At 45.0% G+C, this 24,229-nt stretch overlaps 1 protein-coding gene across 1 annotated transcript in view; it reads left to right on the forward strand.

Annotated features, from left to right (window-relative positions):
* The first annotated feature begins 3,797 nt into the window (after positions 1–3,797).
* The window catches only part of LOC118964953 (metallophosphoesterase MPPED2), a 120,234-nt gene continuing 99,802 nt past the window's right edge, over positions 3,798–24,229 (forward strand). The window contains exons 1-2 of the mRNA XM_036981323.1: positions 3,798–4,072; positions 7,012–7,286. Coding sequence (XP_036837218.1) covers positions 7,159–7,286 — 128 coding nt within the window. The 5' untranslated portion in view covers positions 3,798–4,072; positions 7,012–7,158. The remainder of the gene's footprint in view (positions 4,073–7,011; positions 7,287–24,229) is intronic.

Below are 24,229 nucleotides of genomic sequence, written 5' to 3' on the forward strand. Positions count from 1 at the left end.
GTGGTCAGGAGTGGTCAGGACTACGAGGGCATGCAGGAGTGGTCAGGAGTGGTCAGGACTACGAGGGCATGCAGGAGTGGTCAGGAGTGGTCAGGACTACGAATAAAATGGGGGGGGGGGGGAACAATTTAAAAACCCACCTCAAACTTGCATGTCAGACTGTTTAAAATATGAATATTTTTTATGACAGGTATATGCCCACACCCTTCTGTTGTTAAGCCCACACCATTTCAACACAGAAAAACTGCCTTTTAACAAACTTAATTACAATTTTGGAAGGAAAACTATTTCACTCATATTGTAATTAATAAAAGGTCATATTTCATAGAAATCTGGAAACACTGGACAGTTACTTTAATGTTTTGTAGCTGGAATCACAGGTGCCTGCCTATACCACAGCCTATACCTGAAGCACTTCCTTATCTCTGTTCCAGTATTTAACTCTAATTCTGCTGGGTCCTAATGTCCCATAATTAACATCAATAAAGTAGAAATACACTAATTCAGTTTAGGCTACTAAATCAAATCCCACTTAAGGAAATATTTGCCCAAATCAGCCTACCATTTATAGATAGATAGATAGATAGATAGATATACAATAATTTATAGAGATAGATAGATAGATAGATAGATAGATAGATAGATAGATATACAATCATTTATAGAGATAGATAGATAGATATGTACATGTAACCTATGTCCATGTATACCAGTACTATAACCCCCTACCCCTACTATTATCATTCTTCATACCAGTAAATACTGGTGGTTATGTTTTGTGGGAACACCCCATTAAGCTGTTACAGCAGCAAACTAGCACTATTTTCCCTGGTCTGCTGATGACTGTTCAGCCACATTTTACTGAATGAATTATTTGTACCTCATTTCTTATGTTCTTCCTCTTAAGAGTTGAACCCTAATTGGTGTCAGTGACCCTGATCAGCAGCTTGGTTTATTAATTCTCTGAAACAGATTAAGTCGGCTGCTTTTGTGGGAGAAGAATCAATGATGATTTTAACACACGTCTTCAGGCCATCGGGATGCAAACTAGCTATTTATCCTCACCGGATTACCACAGAGTACAATTGAAATCACAGGTCAGACACATTGAAAGGCTAATTGGATAAAAGCTTCAGAATAGGATCCGAGGAAAACATTAAACTAACATTTTCAGAGTGGTGGTAAGGAATTTGTTAGCATCAAATATATTTTCTGTTGTATGGAAGGGGAGGGCAGAACAAGGATAAGATTTGTAAGAACTAAAGACTGATCAAGTTGGGTTTTCTGGCACATTGCTTTTATCCTTTCAGAGCGGAAGACAGGTTGAAGGTCATTGTCCCACCTCAATGCGTCTCAAAACAGGGAAGGAAAGAAGGAGAGAAGGAGAGGAAGACAGTTTGGAGGTCATTGTCCACCTCAACACATGTCCCAAAACAGGGAAGGAAAGGAGAGAAGGCGAGGAAGACGGTTTGGAGGTCATTGTCCACCTCAACACATGTCCCAAAACAGGGAAGGAAAGGAGAGAAGGCGAGGAAAACAATTTGGAGGACATTGTCCACCTCAACACGTCTCAAAACAGGGAAGGAAAGAAGGAGAGAAGGAGAGGAAGACAGTTTGGAGGACATTGTCCACCTCAACACATGTCCCAAAACAGGGAAGGAAAGAAGGAGAGAAGGAGAGGAAGACGGTTTGGAGGTCATTGTCCACCTCAACACATGTCTCAAAAAAGTGTCACACCCTCAGGACCACTCCTTCATGCCCTCCTGGATCGGACTGGACCTGACCACTCCTGCATGCCCTCGTAGTCCTGACCACTCCTGACCACTCCTGCATGCCCTCGTAGTCCTGACCACTCCTGACCACTCCTGCATGCCCTCGTAGTCCTGACCACTCCTGCATGCCCTCGTAGTCCTGACCACTCCTGACCACTCCTGCATGCTCTCGTAGTCCTGACCACTCCTGCATGCCCTCGTAGTCCTGACCACTCCTGACCACTCCTGCATGCCCTCGTAGTCCTGACCACTCCTGCATGCCCTCGTAGTCCTGACCACTCCTGCATGCCCGCGTAGTCCTGACCACTCCTGCATGCCCTCACGGACCTGAGTGGACCTGACCACTCCTGACCACTCCTTCATGCCCTCCTGGATCTGACTGGATCTGACCACTCCTGCATGCCCTCGTAGTCCTGACCACTCCTGCATGCCCTCATGGACCTGACTGGACCTGACCACTCCTACGTGCCCATGGTCCTGAGTGGACCTGACCACTCCTACATGCCCTCGTAGTCCTGACCACTCCTGCATGCCCTCATGGTCCTGAGTGGACCTGACCACTCCTACATGCCCTCGTAGTCCTGACCACTCCTGCATGCCCTCACGGACCTGAGTGGACCTGACCACTCCTGACCACTCCTTCATGCCCTCCTGGATCTGACTGGATCTGACCACTCCTGCATGCCCTCGTAGTCCTGACCACTCCTGCATGCCCTCATGGACCTGACTGGACCTGACCACTCCTACGTGCCCATGGTCCTGAGTGGACCTGACCACTCCTACATGCCCTCGTAGTCCTGACCACTCCTGCATGCCCTCATGGTCCTGAGTGGACCTGACCACTCCTACATGCCCTCGTAGTCCTGACCACTCCTGCATGCCCTCATGGTCCTGAGTGGACCTGACCACTCCTACGTGCCCATGGTCCTGAGGTAAATGGAGGACTGTATTTGTATTCATATTTTTTAAGGATACTCATTAGTTCCTGCCAAGGCAGCAGCTACTCTTCCTGGGGTCCAGCAACATTAAGGCAGCTATATTCAATTTAAAACATGACATTACATTTCATAACACTTTTCACAACACATTAAGTGTGTTCCCTCAGTCCACTACTCTACTATCACATATCAACAATACAAAATCCATGTGTACATGTGTGTAGAGTGCGTGTCTTATCATGTGTATGTGTGTCTGTGCCTGTGTGTGTGTCTCTTCACAGTCTCCGCTGTTCAATAAGGTGTATTTTTTTTAAACATTTTTAATCAGATTCTACTGCTTGCATCAGTTACCTGATGTGGAATAGAGTTCCATGTGGCCAGGGCTCTATGTAGAACTGTGCGCCTCCCATAGTCTATTCTGGACTTGGGAATTGTGAAGAGACCTCTGGCCACAACTATGAGTATAGGATGAGTCAACAACATTATTTGGGTAGGAGTTAACAGAATATTAACTTTTAAAAGTGAGATTTTCACTGGACCATTACTTTAAATGAGAACGTATACATGTGTTAAATCTATTACAGAAATCACTGCAGTCATGACTGCTGTAGGCTACTGCTGCTGGTGGACTGCTGCATATTTGGCTGCATGGTGGACAAACGATGTGTCATTTGGAGAGTTCGTGGACTTGCAGCCACAGTATTGAATTCTGTATTATGGTTTTACTGAAGGAAATCGATAGCCGCATATTTTGTCCACTCTCCCAGTCAACTCCGTCACGTCTGTGGTGCCCTGCAAGTGTGAATTGCAGTAAACTCTAAATACTCGTATACCTTAGGCAAGCCTATCATATCCATGCCAAAAAGACAAGCCACGAATGGCGAGAGAAATAAAGTATATTTCCACGTGGAAATGTTGCTGACAGGCTCAGGGTGGTTATCTGTCTTTCTAAATGGAATAGATTGAGCCAGCTTGCAGAAGCAAAAAACGTCTGTTTGAGACAAACGGGAGTGCGCACGCGCGCACATGTCTGTCTGTCTGTGCCCGTGCTCGAGCCCGTGTGCGAGGCTGTGCTCTTTCTGCTCTCTCTGACCCCAGTGGCAGTCCCATCTCACTACACCGCTCTTCGGCTTCTCCTCTGTCAGATCGAGGCTGCTCTCTCTCTCTCTCTTGCTCCCCCTCTCCGCTTCTGTCTGTCTCGTTTCCACAAGAGCCAGCCGAGGTCCCCCAGGGTCGAAGGTTCTGCCCTGCCCGCCCAGACTGCAACCCCCGCCGGCCTCCAAATCGGCATTCTCCCGCATGGATCTGCGTCTTTTGACAGCGTAGAGGGCGACCCCGGGACACGTATCCGCCAGAACGAAGGTAGCTATATTCACCTCTGGCTTTGAAAATCGCAGGCATGGAGAGAATAAGAAAACATGACACAAAGCCGCAGGTTAGAGGTGCCTTGTCATTTACGAGGGAGAGCAAGAGGTTAGTGCAGATGGTTCGCTGACACTGACCACCTTTGCTGTTTCTTTATACGAGATGTCAGAACGCACAGTTCACAGATCCTTTTAGTTCATTATTGAAAACAGCAATGTTATGGCAAGCGGTGCACTGAGCTAGTAATGTGTGGTACCATAGGGTCAGTGTGTTTCCCTCTCCCCGACTTTAGTAATGCGGTAGTAAATAGTGGATTTATAATTTGAATGTGCATTTTTAAAGTTAGGAACGTGTATGTTTGCATTGGAAGAAATAGTAACTACAGTGTATTGGCGCGAAAGCATTTAATATGGGAAGCTAAAGCGTGCATTTAAAATGCATGGGCAGATTTAGCTACTTGAAGTAGCTAGTTGCAGCTAGCTATGTAGGCTACCAAGGTAAGCCATCATAGGCTATTGCAAAATACACACGTATGGAATATCTAGCGACCAATACCATGCACGCTCACTGTCTGCAGTTTCACGTTTTTCAATGGAGTGCTGCAAGCATTGGGCAAAGTTCACGGGTGTCTGTTTACAGTAGCCTAGGCTAGTGTAGGCCTATTGTAAACCGTACAATTTCAAGTCCACAGACAACTTGGAGATATTTGATTGCATGTATTGTTATCTTCTAGGCCTAAATGGTGATAGCTAAACACAGAGGGAGGCATTTCGCCTAATTGGTACATAGCCATGGTCGCAATGTTGCTTTGGAGTTGTTACAATGTATATAATATATATAATGTATATATATATATATATATATATATATATATATATATATATATATATATATATACATTGCACCATCTTATGTTGCTAATAGTATAATGTATCCTTGTGTTTTGTTGCGTCGATACATTGTATCAAAATAAAATACAAATAAAATGTTTTTCGTCACGAACACAGAGTACAGCATAGAGGCTATAAAAGGTGCTTGGAAATTATTGTGTTAGCTCCCACAACAATGCAGTGCACAAATCTATATCAATCATTTAAAAACGTCTGATTAAAATAAAAATAAGTTTAGGTAATTAGCTTATACAAAGTAGTGAACGGATATGTACACAATATACAGTATATATTATGAATGTGCACAGTCAAGTATGACTGTATTTACAAATATAAAGTAGTGTCTTCGTGGCTATCAAGCACTTGTTAACAGTGAAATGAATCCTCTCCTGAACTCGGCGACCGTTGTTTAGATTTTTCAATTAGTGATGGACTTTTAAATTGAGGGGCACAGTAGGCTACCGGTCCTTGCATCGGAGAGACAGTGCAAGTGGAGGTCTCGTATAAAAAGCTTGCAGGTGCGATGTCAAGCCCACAGTGGCTACTTACTACTGACTATAATCAATCAGGGGTTGAGACAGGAGGGAGCGACACAAGGGTTGAGGGAGCACAGCAGAACTGAAGCACCGTTGAGCAAGCTTCCAAAGCGGTATGCGAAATCACACGACACCGGTAACTTGGGTCGTTTTCTTGGGTCAGTAACGTCAGTTTATGTTAGTTACTCTTAGTTCATAAACAATCGCACACTATTGTGATTTATGTAGGCTATTTTGGATTTACCATTATTGATCTATTTCTCTGATAGGTGAGTTTGTGCCTTAAATTAAAATGTTACTAACTGCATTACTATCAAAACGTATTTTTCTAAATCTTTATGGATATACATTTACAATTTGAAAGTAAACTGAATTTTGCAATTAACTATGATTCATTTTTAATTGAATATGACGAGCTATAACCACATTGTACAATTAGGATAGCATCAGACAATCTATGCTTCTGCATGCAACTATTTAATTAGTAACATTTTATGCTCAAATTGATTTGTTAAACTTTAATACTTGTGATATTTGTTTTCAATGTCAAAATGATTTATACATGTATTGTAATCCATTAATATGGTCATTTCACATGTGTTTGAACAACCTGCAGGGTCTCCTTATTGCATCTGTTTAATGACCAATGGTTGGGCAGTTTAGTTATTTTGTCATACAGGATGAGTTTGTCTTCATCCTAAATAATAATGAAATGTTCAGGGAAATTACTGCAGAATCAATGGTTTGTAGTTATTATTTTCTGATGTTCTTAGATGGCCTTAGAGTAGTTTCAGATATTTAGGCTATGGTTATTTAAATTACTGCAGAATCAATGGTTTGTAGTTATTATTTTCTGATGTTCTTAGATGGCCTTAGAGTAGTTTCAGATATTTAGGCTATGGTTATTTAAATTACTGCAGAATCAATGGTTTGTAGTTATTATTTTCTGATGTTCTTAGATGGCCTTAGAGTAGTTTCAGATATTTAGGCTATGGTTATTTAAATTACTGCATGTGTATTTTTTTCTGTCCAGATTATTATAATATTTTTTTTATAATACTGTTGCAAAATTATAATTGTATAGTTTAATCTGTTTGACAAATCACGTCCTCAATAAGGAGGGTTGTTACTGACTCTTTCAACTGTTCCTTATTTAGCAAATGAAGACGCAGTATTTCCCTATTTAATATTAGGAGCACCTGCCTACAGTATCACTTCCCATCTACAGACTGTATCTTCAGTATTTACTACAATTGACCATTTTTACAAACATTTGCCAGGTTCACAGTTTACTGTCGATGTCTGTCATCACGGCAACCGCTGTTCAGGAAAGTGATTGTGTTTTGATTTAGAGGAAGCTTGATGTGTGTACCTATTTACCAATCAGAATGGCCTATTCTTACTATTTCCATCACAGTCTCATCTACATTTACAAAAGTGTATGTTTGTGATTTAAACTCTGGTTCAACCGTGTTCTGTTTCTGTTTCTCTTCTCTTTGTTTCTCTTCAGATTGCTGTGTGGTTGTGGTCCAGTGTGGTTGATCCGGTTTTGTACACGAGGCGGTTATAGTTCTGAGCAGCGGTTCTGAATGATGACCGCTGAACGGTTCAGCCTTGGATCCTGGTGAACTGTGTCTGATGTCCGAACGGCGGAAGCATGGCTCATGGAATCGCCTCTCAGGGCAAAGTGACCATCACAGTGGACGAGTACAGCTCCAACCCCACACAGGCCTTCACTCACTACAACATCAACCAGAGCCGCTTTCAACCTCCACATGTCCACATGTGAGTACACACACACACACACACACACACACACACACACACACACACACACACACACACACACACACACACACACACACACACATACACACACACACACACACACACACACACACTGTTTTCCTATTCCTCCTTACCAAACTTATACTATGCAATGTTCTACCTGCAGGTTCTAGCTGTGTTCTAGGTTCTAGCTGTGTTCTAGGTTCTACCGCTGTTGTAGGTTCTAGCTGTGGTGTAGGTTCTAGCTGTATTGTAGGTTCTACCGCTGTTGTAGGTTCTATCTGTGTTGTAGGTTCTAGCTGTGTTGTAGGTTCTAGTTGTGTTGTAGGTTCTACCGCTGTTGTAGGTTCTATCTGTGTTGTAGGTTCTATCTGTGTTGTAGGTTCTATCTGTGTTGTAGGTTCTAGCTGTGGTGTAGGTTCTAGCTGTATTGTAGGTTCTACCGCTGTTGTAGGTTCTACCTGTGTTGTAGGTTCTATCTGTGTTGTAGGTTCTATCTGTGTTGTAGGTTCTATCTGTGTTGTAGGTTCTACCTGTGTTGTAGGTTCTATCTGTGTTGTAGGTTCTACCGCTGTTGTAGGTTCTATCTGTGTTGTAGGTTCTACCTGTGTTGTAGGTTCTACCTGTGTTGTAGTCTATGACTAGCTGATAACAGCAGTCTTCTGAAGCATGGCATGACGTCCCTACAGCATGTTCACTATGTCCCCTCTGTCTATCAGGCTGTCCTCTTCCTTTATTTATCCAGCCACTTCTTTAACGTGACCGTTGTCTGGTCTGCTACCCACAATGCCCTGCTTTTCATCAGCAGGCCAAAGTGCTCTGACCGGCGAATCTCCACCACATGTGGTCAACAGACCGCTGTGGGCAGGGACGATGTGGCAGATTTATGTAAAAGACATGGTAATATTTATGATTCAAGCGGGCTCTTTTGCAGGCTGGTGCGAGGCTTGACGTTGCGGTCGACTCTGTGGTTGTCTGAATGCCTGGCCTGTGGTCTCTCTCTGACTCTCATCTTAAGGTGTATGGACACGATGTTCTGACCACTATACATCTGTCCTCCTGCTCCTTTTTTCAACCATCAAATACCATTGGATCCTCACATAGTTGTTTAAATGAACCATTGAAGCTAAATCTTTATATACCATGTCATGCAAATCATCGTTGTTACACATGATCACATCTGGTATTTTTCACCTTTTGTTTTTTGATTTATGTATTTTGCTTCACCTTTATTTAACCAGGTAGGCCAGATCACCTTTATTTAACCAGGTAGACCAGATCACCTTTATTTAACCAGGTAGACCAGATCACCTTTATTTAACCAGGTAGACCAGATCACCTTTATTTAACCAGGTAGACCAGATCACCTTTATTTAACCAGGTAGACCAGATCACCTTTATTTAACCAGGTGGGCCAGATCACCTTTATTTAACCAGGTGGGCCAGATCACCTTTATTTAACAAGGTAGGCTAGTTGAGAACAAGTTCTCATTTACAACTGCGACCTGGACAAGATAAAGCAAAGCAGTGCGACACAAACAACAACACAGAGTTACACATGGAATAAACAAACATACAGTCAATAACACAATAGAAAAGGTCTATATACAGTGTGTACAAATGAGGTAGGGAGGTAAGGTTCTTGTTTTGACATAGGAAATACCTGGTAAACGGTAATGACATTATACTGTAATTAGATAATACTTGAATTACCTGAACTACCATTTTGATTCTTTGGGATACAATAAGCTAAGCACCATGATAAATACATGCATGTGTTTCCTGTACTCTTCTACAGGGCTGCCAGTATCTGAGGCATTCATTCTTTAACCTGTGTATGAGACTGAGACTGCTGCTGTATATTTACACACACACACACACACACACACACACACACACACACACACACACACACACACACACACACACACACACACACACACACACACACACACACACACACACACACACACACACACACACACATTCACAGGCGTTCCTTGTACACACACACACCCCACACAGACAAACAAACACAAACACACACACACACATAAACCCCTCCCCCACCATGTAAGAGTGCTTATAGAATGCGTGCTCTGTTCTGGGAAAGTAAGGTTTGTTTAGATGGGGTAGATAATGATCAGATTGGCCCGGGGTTAGCCTAGCCCTGCCGCTGCAGCCACTCTATTTAGACAGAAATAAAGACCTTGCTGCTCCTCCTGAACCAAAGAGAAAAAAGAGGTGAGATGGGGGGTTGCCTTATGAAACTTTATCCTTGCTAATGTTTTTGCGCCGGGCGGGCAGTCCAGGAGACACTATTTAGATGTCTGTGACTCGCAGCACAGCAGTATCTCTTGTAGAGGTCGTAAACTAGAGGTCGACCGATTAGGAATATCCAACGCTGATACTGATAGCGATTATTGGAGGACCAAAAAATCCGATACCGATTAATCCGCCGATTTTAAAAAATGTGTTTGTAATAATGACAATTACAACAATACTGAATGAACACTTATTTACATTTTTTAATAGAATTTTTATTTTCTTTTTTTACCCCTTTTTCTCCCCAATTTCGTGTTATCCAATTGTTTTAGTAGTTACTATCTTGTCTCATCGCTACAACTCCCGTACGGGCTCGGGAGAGACTAAGGTCGAAAGCCATGCGTCCTCCGAAACATAACCCAACCAAGCCGCACTGCTTCTTAACACAGCGCGCATCCAACCCGGAAGCCAGCCGCACCAATGTGTCGAAGGAAACACCGTGAACCTGGCGACCTGGTTAGCGCGCACTGCGCCCGGCCCGCCACAGGAGTCGCTAGTGCGCGATGAGACAAGGATATTCCTACTGGCCAAACCCTCCCTAACCCGGACGACACTAGGCCAATTGTGCGTCTCCCCATGGACCTCCCGGTCTCGGCCGGCTGCGACAGAGCCTGGGCTCGAACCCAGAATCCCTGGTGGCACAGCTAGCACTAGACCACTGCACACACTCAGGGTGTATGCACACACACACACACACACACACACACACACACACACACACACACACACACACACACACACACACACACACACACACACACACATACACACACACACACACACACACAGTGTCCCACACATTCAGACCCCATCAGCTGCAATTTCTTGCTAATGCTTGGTAACGTGACCCAGGAGTCAAAGTGAACATTCTTGAGAGCATGGGAGCCTCTCTGTGTCAGACAAACATAGCCCAGCCGTGTTTGTGTTGCTTTATTTTCCTGACTGTCTGTTTTCCCTTTCCTCTCCTTTTTGTCGTCCCATGAAGTGAAATGCTCAGCAACTTGGAACATGTGCTTTGAGTTGGGCCGGTAATCGCATTGCGTCCAATTTGAGCAGGATGTGAGGGTAAAATGCAGAGGAGGCCAGACAGAGAAGCAGGGAGTTTAGACTGGATCTTAGGGGACACGGGGAGTTAGACTGGGACTAAGGAGACACGGGGAGTTTAGACTGGGACTAAGGGGACACAGAGATTAGACTGGGACTAAGGGGACACTGAGTTTAGACTGGGACTAAGGGGACACTGAGTTTAGACTGGGACTAAGGGAACACTGAGAGATTAGTCTGGGACTAAAAGGACACAGGGAGTTTAGACTGAGACTAAGAGGACACTGGGAGTTTAGACTGGGACTAAGGAGACACGGGGAGTTTAGACTGGGACTAAGGGGACACAGAGATTAGACTGGGACTAAGGGGACACTGGGTTTAGACTGGGACTAAGGGGACACTGAGTTTAGACTGGGACTAAGGGGACACTGAGTTTAGATTGGGACTAAGGGGACACGGGGAGTTAGAATGGGACCAAGGGGACACGGGGAGTTTTGACTGGGATTAAGGGAACACTGGGACTAAAGGGAAACAGAGACTGGGATTAAGGGGACACTGAGACTGGGACTAAGGGGACACTGAGACTGGGACTAAGGGGGCACTGAGACTGGGACTATGGGGACACTGGAACTAAGGGGACACAGAGTTTAGACTGGGACTAAGGGGACACAGAGTTTAGACTGGGACTAAGGGGACACAGAGTTTGGACTGGGACTAAGGGGACACTGAGACTGGGACTAAGGGGACACTGAGACTAGGACTAAGGGGACACTGGGACTAAGGGGACGCTGAGACTTGGACAAAGGGGACACTGGGACTAAGGGGACGCTGAGACTGGGACTAAAGGGACACTGGGACTATGGGGACACTGGGACTATGGGGACACAGAGACTGGGACTAAGGAGACACTGGGACTAATGAGACACTGGGACTATGGGGACACAGAGACTGGGACTAATGGGACACAGAGTTTAGACTGGGACTAAGGGGACACAGAGTTTAGACTGGTACTAAGGGGACACAGAGTTTGGACTGGGACTACGGGGACACTGAGACTGGGACTAAGGGGACACTGAGACTGGGACTAAGGGGACACAGAGTTTGACTGGTACTAAGGGGACACAGAGTTTAGACTGGGACTAAGGGGACACAGACTGGGACTAAGGGGACACAGAGTTTAGACTGGGACTAAGGGGACACAGAGTTTAGACTGGGACTAAGGGGACACAGACTTTAGACTGGTACTAAGGGGACACAGAGTTTGGACTGGGACTACGGAGACACTGAGACTGGGACTAAGGGGACACTGAGACTGGGACTATGGGGACACTGGGACTATGGGGACACAGAGACTGGGACTAAGGGGACACAGAGTTTAGACTGGGACTAAGGGGACACAGAGTTTAGACTGGGACTAAGGGGACACAGAGTTTGACTGGTACTAAGGGGACACAGAGTTTAGACTGGGACTAAGGGGACACAGAATGGGACTAAGGGGACACAGAGTTTGGACTGGGACTAAGGGGACACTGAGACTGGGACTAAGGGGACACTGAGACTAGGACTAAGGGGACACTGGGACTAAGGGGACGCTGAGACTGGGACAAAGGGGACACTGGGACTAAGGGGACGCTGAGACTGGGACTAAAGGGACACTGGGACTATGGGGACACTGGGACTATGGGGACACAGAGACTGGGACTAATGGGACACAGAGTTTAGACTGGGACTAAGGGGATACAGAGTTTAGACTGGGACTAAGGGGACACAGAGTTTAGACTGGTACTAAGGGGACACAGAGTTTGGACTGGGACTACGGAGACACTGAGACTGGGACTAAGGGGACACTGAGACTGGGACTATGGGGACACTGGGACTATGGGGACACAGAGACTGGGACTAAGGGGACACAGAGTTTAGACTGGGACTAAGGGGACACAGAGTTTAGACTGGGACTAAGGGGACACAGAGTTTGACTGGTACTAAGGGGACACAGAGTTTAGACTGGGACTAAGGGGACACAGAATGGGACTAAGGGGACACAGAGTTTAGACTGGGACTAAGGGGACACAGAGTTTAGACTGGTACTAAGGGGACACAGAGTTTGGACTGGTACTAAGGGGACACAGATTTTAGACTGGTACTAAGAGGACACGGAGTTTGGACTGGTACTAAGGGGACACAGATTTTAGACTGGGACTAAGGGGACACAGAGTTTAGACTGGGACTAAGGGGACACAGATTTTGGACTGGGACTAAGGGGACACTGAGACTGGGACTAAGGGGACACTGAGACTGGGACTATGGGGACACTGAGACTGGGACTAAGGGAACACAGAGTTTAGACTGGGACTAAGGGGACACAGAGTTTAGACTGGGACTAAGGGGACACAGAGTTTGGACTGGGACTACGGGGACACTGAGACTGGGACTAAGGGGACACTGAGACTGGGACTAAAGGGACACAGAGTTTGACTGGTACTAAGGGGACACAGAGTTTAGACTGGGACTAAGGGGACACTGGTCTCTTTAGGGAGGTGGGGGTGTAGGTGCTTAAAGGTTGGCATGCGTCCAAGATCACTTTTTAACACACGCACATACATGCAGTCAACCATGCAAACACACGCTGACACAAGCACTCTCACACACACACACACACACACACACACACACACACACACACACACACACACACACACACACACACACACACACACACACACACACACACATACACACACACATATACACACACACACACACATATACACACACACACACACACACTGAGACAGCTCTACACGGGAGCGCTCCTCGCTGCTTTTAAAACACTAAATTACGATGCAGCAGAATTCCTTTCTAGATGGTTTGGTAAAATGTGGAATTCCGTTGTTATTGTTGAATGTGGTGTTAGAATTCCACGTTCATTTGATCATGTGGAAATGGAAATTGAATCCCCAAAATAGGACTGAGTTGCATCATCTTTTTCCTTGTTCTTTAATTCCTAATTTGATTCCGTTGTTCTTCTCCAGATGCCTCGTTAATTACTTTCAATCTCTGAATAATTGAGAAGCTCATAAAAGTGTGAATCATTTAACAACACCAACCCAACTGTGTGTCTGTGTGTTCTGTATAAATGCTAAAGAACAGAATCAAAGCCATACAGTTGTGTTCATCCAAATGAACACACTCGGTTGATTTTCTTCTGACAATTAGCCCAGCACATGTCTAGATATGTGCTGTTTGGTTTTGGACTGTGATAGGATTTGCTGTGAGAGGGTCCTCTTTGTGAATGTGGAGGGGTGTTTGGGGGAGAGGGGACTACTGACGGGTATTGTGTCACATGACAGAAATCCGCAAACAAGCGGGGGCTTTTGGGATAGTAGCCTAATTGGGCTCCCGAATGGCATAGCGGTCTAAGGCACTGCAAATCAGTGCCTACAGTTCGATTCCAGGCTGTATCACAACCGGCCATGACTGGGAGCCCCATGGGGCAGCGCACAATTGGCCCAGCGCCGTTCGGGTTAGGGTTTGACCGGGGTAGGCCGTCATTGTAAAGAATTTGGTCTTAGAAGGGAACTCCCATCTCCATTGTATGTGAATGTAAAGTCGCTGCGTTTGATTCACATGCTTAGAATGTTCTGTGACAAAATAGGATACAAATCAAATCAAAAACCTCTCTCTTCTCAAGTCACACATAATGAAACCCGCAAATTAAATCAGTCCAGCCGAACCTGCCCCTTTACCTCTGCTGGCCTCTTTACTCTCTTTACTCTCATCCGTTCCTCCCCCCTTCCCTCCCCTCACTTTCCTCCCCTCTTCACCCCTCTCTCCTTCCCTACCTCAGACAGTTTCAGGAGAAGTTTTCCCCTCGTTGGAAACTCAACAGACGGTATCTCTTTGTTCGCGGGGCCCACTGCTTCACCGCAGCCAGAATGGAGTGCTTTTGAAACAGGAGAACCCTTGATTGAGTTCCTCTCCTACCCTTGGCCCTGGCGCTACAGCAAGGTGGACGGGGGTTAAGTGACAGTTGACATTTGGCAGGTCTGTTGTTTTGAGATGGAAGCCATTTTGAGCTCCTTCAGATACTGGCCTTCCCACCCCAGGACGCCGTGGCGGAGGGGATGTCTCCATGATGCCGCTTCCTGTGTCGTTGGGAATAGACTCCTTTCATGTTGCAAGTTCTAGACCACTGCCTTGTGCCCTCGTTTGATTTAATATTTACTGAGCTTTTGTTGAAGCAGTTTGCGTTTACAATTGCAAATGTAGCCTGACATCCCTCTGGCGTAGACATTATAATGTGTAAAAAGGCAACGTACTTTCCATATTGCAGCTTGGTAAAAGCTTGACAAATATTTGGTAAATGTATGTGGTGGATGTGGGTCAGTGTGGGTCTGTGTGGGTCTGTGTGGGTCTGTGTGGGTCTGTGTGGGTCTGTGTGGGTCTGTGTGGGTCAGTGTGGGTCTGTGTGGGTCTGTGTGGGTCTGTGTGGGTCAGTGTGGGTCTGTGTGGGTCAGTGTGGGTCTGTGTGGGTCTGTGTGGGTCTGTGTGGGTCAGTGTGGGTCAGTGTGGGTCTGTGTGGGTCTGTGTGGGTCTGTGTGGGTCTGTGTGGGTCAGTGTGGGTCTGTGTGGGTCAGTGTGGGTCTGTGTGGGTCTGTGTGGGGGTAGTTTGTTTGTGCTTGAAGCTCTTTATGAGTGTGGATATGTTGCTACCACATCCTGTAGTTTGTTTTGACACCGTTCTGCACAGGTATCAGACTGACGAGGTATATTCAGACTAATAACAGTTCATTCCTCTGTGTCGGCTCTAAATCCTGAAATCCCTGGTATTGTGCTTGTGTATGTGTGAGGCTGCAGAAACAAACACACACACACCGCTGTAACACGCGATGTCTCTGCCCATCCCCCCTGTAGCCAGAGGCCTGTCAGCAGCACAATTAAGGGCTGTGGCGTAATGAAAGGAACATTAGCAGAAGCAATTTATTCCTCAATGAAACGCCGGAAGGTTCCGTCCGTGGTGATATTAAACACAGGCTTTGTGTTCCATACTTTCCCATTATGGCAGGACTAACAGGGAGGGGCCAGCAGGACTATTTCTTTTTATATTTTATTTAACCTTTATTTAACAAGGCAAGTCAGTTAAGAACAAATTCTTATCTACAATTATGGCCTACAGAGAACTGCCTTGTTCAGGAGCAGAACGACAGATTTTTACCTTGTCAGCTCAGGGATTCGATCCAGCAACCTTTCAGTTACTGGCCCAACACTCTAGGCCGCCCCAGGACTATCAGGGAGGGGCCAGCAGGACTAACAGGGAGGGGCCATCGGGACTAACAGGGAGGGGCCATCGGGACTAACAGGGAGGGGCCAGCAGGACTAACAGGGTGGGGCCAGCGGGGCTAACAGGGAGGGGCCATCGGGGCGAACAGGGAGGGGACATTGGGACTAACATGGAGGGGCCAGCGGGACTAACATGGAGGGGCCAGCGGGACTAACATGGAGGGGCCAGCGGGACTAAGGGAGGGGCCAGCAGGACTAACAGGGAGGGGTCAGCGGGACTAACAGGGAGGGGCCAGCAGGACTAACAGGGAGGTGCCAGCGGGACTAACAGGGAGGGGCCAGCGGGACTAACTGGGAGGGGCCAGCGGGACTAACAGGGAGGGGCCAGCGGGACTAACTGGGAGGGGCCAGCGGGACTAACAGGGAGGGGCCAGCGGGACTAATAGGGAGGTGCCAGCGGGACTAACAGGGAGGGGCCAGCAGGACTAACAGGGAGGGGCCAGCGGGACTAACAGGGAGGGGCCATCAGGACTAACAGGGAGGGGCCAGCATGACTAACAGGGAGTGGCCAGAGGAACTAACAGGGAGGGGCCATCAGGACTAACAGGGAGGGGCCAGCGGGACTAACAGGGAGGGGCCAGAGGGACTAACAGGGAGGGGCCAGCGGGACTAACAGGGAGGGGCCAGCGGGACTAACAGGGAGGGGCCAGCAGGACTAACAGGGAGGGGCCAGCATGACTAACAGGGAGGGGCCAGAGGGACTAAGGGAGGGGCCAGCAGGTTGCTCCTCTACTAGATACAGAGGGGTGCAGGGAGATCGAAGGAAAGACCATAACATGTTTGTTTACTAGTATTATTTTACATTTGGATTGTGTGCCTGTGTTTTAGATTTCCCTGTTTCCTCATTCTGCCTCTCTGTCCATTCGTTTCTGTCTTCACCTTGCTCGTTCTCTCTCCGCTCTCTCTCTCCTCTCTGTTATTTCTGTGTTCATTTTGTTCCTCTGTAGTTTATTGAATTAGAGGACAGCTGAAACGCGGAAGATAAGAGAGGCACTCTCTGCTCCTCTCCTAGAAATGGTATTGCTCTGTGGATGAGTGAGCGTGGGGGGGGGGTTGTGTGTGTGACTGTGTGTGGTGCGCGCGTGCGTGTTTGTGGGTTGAATGCGGACCAATATGTTTTGATGTTTGACCTGGATGAGCAATAAAGGAAGAGCAGGTAGAGAGGAAGGGACAGAGGTAAATATTTGTTAGCAGGTCAGCCAGCCAGTGATCATTATCTTTGTAATTTGCCCCCATAGCGTTTAGAGCTGGTGATACGGTTGTAGGATACACACACACACACACACACACACACACACACACACACACACACACACACACACACACACACACACCAGCTTTTCCCCTTGATCTTGCTCTCTCTCACACACACTCCCAGTGGCATACAGTGGTTCTGAGAGGGGTGATAAGGAGGAACAGTCTGTTTGTGGTGGTTGATCTGTGCTGTGGTGATGCTATCCCCATCAAAGGAACAGATCCACTGAGGAGTCTCTTTCTCTCTCTCTAACTCTCTCACTCTCTCTCTACCTCTCTCACTCTCTCTCTACCTCTCTCACTCTCTCTCTACCTCTCTCTACTTCTCTCTCACTCTCTCTACCTCTCTCACTCTCTCTCTACTACTCTCTTTCTCTCTCTACCTCTCTCACTCTCTCTCTACTACTCTCTTTCTCTCTCTACCTCTCTCACTCTCTCTACTACTCTCTTTCTCTCTCTACCTCTCTCTCTCTACTTCTCTCTCTAACTCTCTCACTCTCTCTCTACCACTCTCTTTCTCTCTCTCTCTCTCTCTCTCTCTCTCTCTCTCTCTCTCTCTCTCTCTCTCTCTCTTTCTCTCTCTCTCTCTGTCTACTTCTCTCTCTAACTCTCTCACTCTCTCTCTACTGCTCTCTTTCTCTCTCTACCTCTCTCTCTCTCTACTTCTCTCACTCTCTACCTTTCTCTTGCTCTCTCACTCTACCTCTCTCTCTCTACATCTTTATCTCACTAACTTTCTACGTCTTTCTCTCTCACGCTCTTTCTCACTACCTCTCTCTCACTCTTTCTCTCTATCTCTCTTTCTTTCTCTCTCTCTACCTCTCTCTCTTTCTTTCTCTCTACCTCTCTCTCTCTCTTGCGCTCTTTCTCACTAACTCTCTCTCTCGCTCTTTCTCTCTATTTCTCTCTCTTTCTCTCTCGCTCTCTCTCTACCTCTCAGAGCAGCCAACATTCTCCACTATTGCACACCTCCAATACCCAGACTATAAACTAATGTGATTTAGAAGGTCATGCACACCTCTAATACACAGACTATAAACTAATGGGATTTAGAAGGTCATGCACACCTCTAATACACAGACTATAAACTAATGGGATTTAGAAGGTCATGCACACTTCTAATACACAGACTATAAACTAATGGGATTTAGATGGTCATGCACACCTCTAATACACAGACTGTAAACTAATGGGATTTTGAAGGTCATGCACATCTCTAATACACATACTGTAAACTAATGGGATTTCGAAGGTCATGCACACCTCTAATACACAGACTGTAAACTAATGTGATTTAGAAGGTCATGCACATCTCTAATACACAGACTGTAAACTAATGTGATTTAGAAAGTCATGCACACCTCCAATACACAGACTGTAAACTAATGGGATTTAGAAGGTCATGCACACCTCCAATACACAGACTGTAAACTAATGGGATTTCATTAGCAGACCTTGCTACTGAAACGAGAGAAAGATGAGAGAGAGAAAAACATAGAAATTCTTCAAATGTTCTTAGACAAATACCACCTGTCTTAACCTTATTACCACAATCATCTTTTGGCAATGAATTAAATCATTTGAATTTAAGCTCTGGCCTCTGGCTGTTTTACTACAGCAGGGACACAAATGGAGACAGCTACTCGCATATTTATTAACATTAGGTAGGACGTTGTCAACTCCAGTTGATTAGCGATTCGACATTTGCCCTTTGACCTCCAAAGGCTCTAGGTTGGGGCCTAGCCATTAGAGGGCTATTGACTGGAAAATCATTAAGACATGACAACTGTGGTGGGCGTTGATTGGGAATGAAAGAGGGAAGGAGTACTATAGGTGATTATATGTAACTCTGTAATATAATAGGTGATTATATGTAACTCTGTAATAGGTGATTATATGTAACTCTAATAGGCAGCAGGTGCCTTCCCCGGGCACCTGAAGATGTGGATGTCGATTATAGCAGCCCCCCGCACCTCTCTGATTCAGAGGATGCGGAAGACACATTTCAGCTGAATACATTCAGTTGTACAACTGACTAGGTAGAAATAATAGTGGATGCCCCCCCCCCCCCAGATGATTGACAGCTCCTACTTGTAGCCCAGAAAAGTAGGGAGTCCAGGGGTCGTTGACCTCATTGACCCCAACTGGACAGTGGGGGCCGACCAACGGCTAGACAAGGAGACTGCCGCTACGCCCCTCTGAAAAGAACACAATCTGTCCATTCCTCTATCCTTTCATCCCCCTCTCCCTCACTCCACTGTGTTGCAGGGTAGACACTCCTAACTCTCCCGGCAGACATAATTGTCACAGATTATCCAATTACCCAGACTGGTTGGAGGAACCTGTGGAGGATAGACTTTTCTCTTTTTATGTATTACAGCTTCCTACGGCAAGCCCTGAGGAAGTGCTGGGAGAAGAGATGAGGGTGTATGTATAAGCTAAAACAAAATACTTCATTTGTTATGTAATGATTTATGTAGCTCTGGGATTCAAACCAGCAAACTTTCAGTTACTGGCTCAACACTCTTAACGGCTAGGCATACATTACACTAAGCATAGACTGAGAAATACACGCTTTATACCTACAATGTATTACTTCTTGGACATTTATCAAGAAAGTGTGTATATTATAATCAATCAGAGGGAACTGTGGCATCTCCAAAACGGCAAAGTCCCTGACCTTCTTATCTGCTCTGAGTTAGGTGTCAGGTCCGGAAGAGCGAGCGAGCAGTGAACTTTGACCCACTTTACTTGTGTGTTTTTGGCCACCGAGCCAAGTGTGCTCTGTCAAACGAAATATCCTCCTACGAACATCAGAGATCTCTTTCCCCCTCTTTTCTCTTCCCTTTCCTCTCTCCCTTTCATGCATTATCCCCCCTCCCTCTCTCTCTCTCTCTCTCTCTCTCTCTCTCTCTCTCTCTCTCTCTCTCTCTCTCTCTCTCTCAAATAATGGGCTCTGCTTTCTATCCAAAGCTTTTCCACTGTTTTTAGTAGCAAGGGGGATTCAGTGTTTCACTCTCTGTGTGCTTTGGCTTAAAGTGGAACTGACAGCGTTTTAACTACTTTACAGATATGAAACAAACAGACAATCTTAATATCAGTTTATGCTTCAAAACCAGCTTTATAACATTCCATGACATACTAAGACATTGTGGGCAGAATAGATGGATGCAGTTCAATACAGGATTAATTTAATTCACCAATACATTTCTTGGTTGTCCAAACATATTGCTATCAGGTTGTAAATCACAGCCTGGTACATTGTTTGCTGCCTCCATTCGGGATACATTGTTTCAGTTTGTAACTAAGGCTTTGAATGTCAATAAAATCAAACGAGTAATGATCATAAGTCAGTCATAACGTGGCTAATATGCAATCTATCTATGTAGCTAAAAACACAGAGCCTAATAGCTAGCTTCTAGGAGGACGTCATGTCATTGGAGGAGTGGGTGAATCACTGATGTTTTCCCCTAGTATCGTTTTTCAGTGGCTACACAGCTAGAGATTGGTTAGCTAGCTAGTTATGCTGAACCAATGTTATACAGTTAGTATGTCTCCGATTTAAGATAACTCTTATCTGAGTGTGCCAGAGAGCAGAATAACTGATGAATTTAGAAACGTGAAACACCCGCTGAATATGACCAGTGTCAAGAAGTAGTAGTCAAGAAAGGTAACAGTTCATCACAAATGCTCTAGATAACATGTAAACAGCCTAGCCAGCTCTGCTACGGCGAGGAAAAGGGTCAGCGTGAGGTGTTCTCTCACTTGTGTCTGGAGAAGCTAGCTAGCAAGCTAGCTTGGGTGCTTAGTTGGGACAACGCATGCATTGGCAGGCAAGCTACAGAAGGACGAGTAGGCTATTTCCCATTTTTTATCAGTGCAATTTTCACGGCCAACTAGCTGAAAAGGTTTGAGAGGGTTTATCTAATGTTCCTTCCTTCAATTTTAGAGCGTCTTGCTCTGGCTAGCATTAGTAGTTGAGCTTGTTGTTGATGTGCATTTTGGGAAAGATAACCTACCTTTTTATGGTTGTTGGATCAATAGGACTGTACAGTTCCCAGACGTAAGAGGACTCCCGTGGTATTTACAGAAATCCATCCAAGTGTCTTTTGTGGCTTTTGACGAATGCATTCTAATGATCTAAAGTCGCGCTGTTGCATCTGCCTGTAAACTAGAGGTTGACCGATTATGATTTTTCAACGCCAATACTGATACCGATTATTGGAGGACCAAAAAAAGCCGATACCAATTAATCGGACGGTTTTTAAAATGTATATTTGTAACAATGAAAATTACAACAATACTGAATGAACACTTTTAGTTTAACTTAATATAATAAATCAATAAAATAAATTTTGCCTCAAATAAACAATCAAACATTTTCAATTTGGTTTAAATAATGCAATGGAGAAGAAAGTACAAATGCAATATGTGCCATGTAAAAAAGCTAATGTTTAAGTTCCTTTCTCAGAACATGAGAACATATGAAAGCTGGTGGTTCCTTTTAACATGAGTCTTCAATATTCCCAGGTAAGAAGTTTTAGGTTGAGGTTATTATAGGAATTATAGGACTATTTCTCTCTATACCATTTGTATTTCATATACCTTTGACTATTAGATGTTCTTATAGGCACTTTAGTATTGCCAGTGAAACAGTATAGCTTCCGTCCCTCTCCTCACCCCTACCAAGGGGAACAACTACTTCAAGGTCTCAGAGCGAGTGACGTCACCAATTGAAACGCTATTAGCGCGCACCCCGCTAACTAGCTCGGGAGTTGATAGGCTTGAAGTCATAAACAGCTCAATGCTTGAAGCACAGCGATGAGCTGCTGGCAAACGCACGAAAGTGCTGTTTGAAGGAATGCTTACGAGCCTGCTGCTGCCTACCACCGCTCAGTCAGACTGCTCTATCAAATATTAAATCATAGACTTAATTATAACATAATAACACACAGAAATACGAGCCTTAGGTCATTAATATGGTCAAATCCGGATACTATCATTTCGAAAACAAAAGGTTTATTCTTTCAGTGAAATACGGAACCGTTCCGTTCCGGCATTGATGTTTATGGTTAGGTACATTCTGTCACGTCCTGACTATAGAAAACCTGTATTTTCTATGGTAGAGTAGGTCAGGGCGTGACTAGGGGTTTTGTTCTAGTTTATATTTTCTATGTGGGGTTCTAGGTTTGATTTTCTATGTTGGTGATTTGTATGATTTCCAATTAGAGGCAGCTGGTTATCGTTGTCTCTAATTGGAGATCATACTTAAGTTGCATTTTTCCCACCAGTGGGTTATGGGATATTGTTTTGAGTAGTGTATGTAGCACCTCTGTTATCACGGTTTGTTGTTTCGTTTGTTTGTTTCTTGTTTGTTCTGCTGAAGTTTCACTATTAAATATAATGTGGGACTCAACATGTGCTGCGTCTTGGTCCGTCTATACAAACAACCGCGACACATTCGTGCAACGATTGTGCTTTTTTCGCAAATGTGCTTTTGTTAAATCATCCCCGGGTTGGCGAAGTAGGCTATGATTCAATGATAAATGAACAGGCACCGCATCAATTGTATGCAACGCAGGACAAGCTAGATAAACTATTTATATCATCAACTATGTGTAGTTAATAAGTGATTATGTTAAGATTAATTGTTTTTTATAAGATACGTTTAATGCTAGCTAGCACCTTACTGTGGCTCCTTGCTGCACTCGCTTAACAGGTAGTCAGCCTGCCATGCAGTCTCCTCGTGGAGTGCAATGTAATCGGCCATGATCGGTGTCCAAAAATGCAGTTTACCGATTGTTATGAAAACTTGAAATCAGCACTAATTAATCAACCTCTACTGTAAACACACAGTCCAGTTCAAAGTGAATTATGGCAGGCCCTACTGCCTGTAAACACACAGTCCAGTTCAAAGTGAATGATGACAGGTCCTACTGCCTGTAAACACACAGTTCAGTTCAAAGTGAATGATGACAGGTCCTACTGCCTGTAAACACACAGTTCAGTTCAAAGTGAATGATGACAGGTCCTACTGCCTGTAAACACATAGTCCAGTTCAAAGTGAATGATGACAGGCCCTACTGCCTGTAAACACACAGTTCAGTTCAAAGTGAATGATGACAGGCCCTACTGCCTGTAAACACACAGTCCAGTTCAAAGTGAATGATGACAGGCCCTACTGCCTGTAAACACACAGTCCAGTTCAAAGTGAATGATGACAGGCCCTACTGCCTGTAAACACACAGTTCAGTTCAAAGTGAATGATGACAGGCCCTACTGCCTGTAAACACACAGTTCAGTTCAAAGTGAATGATGGCAGGCCCTACTGCCTGTAAACACACAGTCCAGTTCAAAGTGAATGATGGCAGGCCCTTGTGGCAAATGGCTTGTTTGCATATAGGCCTGCTGTACCTCTGATTGGCTAAGGCACACTGGCCTGCATGGTACATGGTCCTAGGTTTTATTTACTGCAGTGTCTATTAATTGTCCAAACACACGGCTGCTTTCCCGCTCTATATGGGTATAGAATTTTCACAAATGCCTTAGTATACGTAATTTATGAAAACGTGAAAATGAACATATCTAAGTGCTTGCTTGTCAGAAAATTTATTCTTATTCTTCCTGGGGGTGTATATGAACATTTTAATAAGGTTTCATGTAGCTAAAATGCTATCAGTTCCACTTGAACCAATAAGCCAATATGTTAGTGTGTTATAGAAGCCTTTTAATAAGAGGTGTTCTAGTTTGGGTTAGACAGATATCTAGTTTCAGTTTTAATGGTGTAAGATCTTTTTTAAATCACACACACACACACACACACACACACACACACACACACACACACACACACACACACACACACACAGTATTTTTATGTCTCTGTGTGTAATTAAGTCACTTCTACAGTACTGAGTATTACCGCTACAGTGATACAAATCGAACACAAGATGAAATCAACGTTTATTGGTCGCGTA

The sequence above is a fragment of the Oncorhynchus mykiss genome, chromosome 6, assembly GCF_013265735.2.
Source record: "Oncorhynchus mykiss isolate Arlee chromosome 6, USDA_OmykA_1.1, whole genome shotgun sequence".
NCBI classification, from domain to species: Eukaryota; Metazoa; Chordata; class Actinopteri; order Salmoniformes; family Salmonidae; genus Oncorhynchus; species Oncorhynchus mykiss.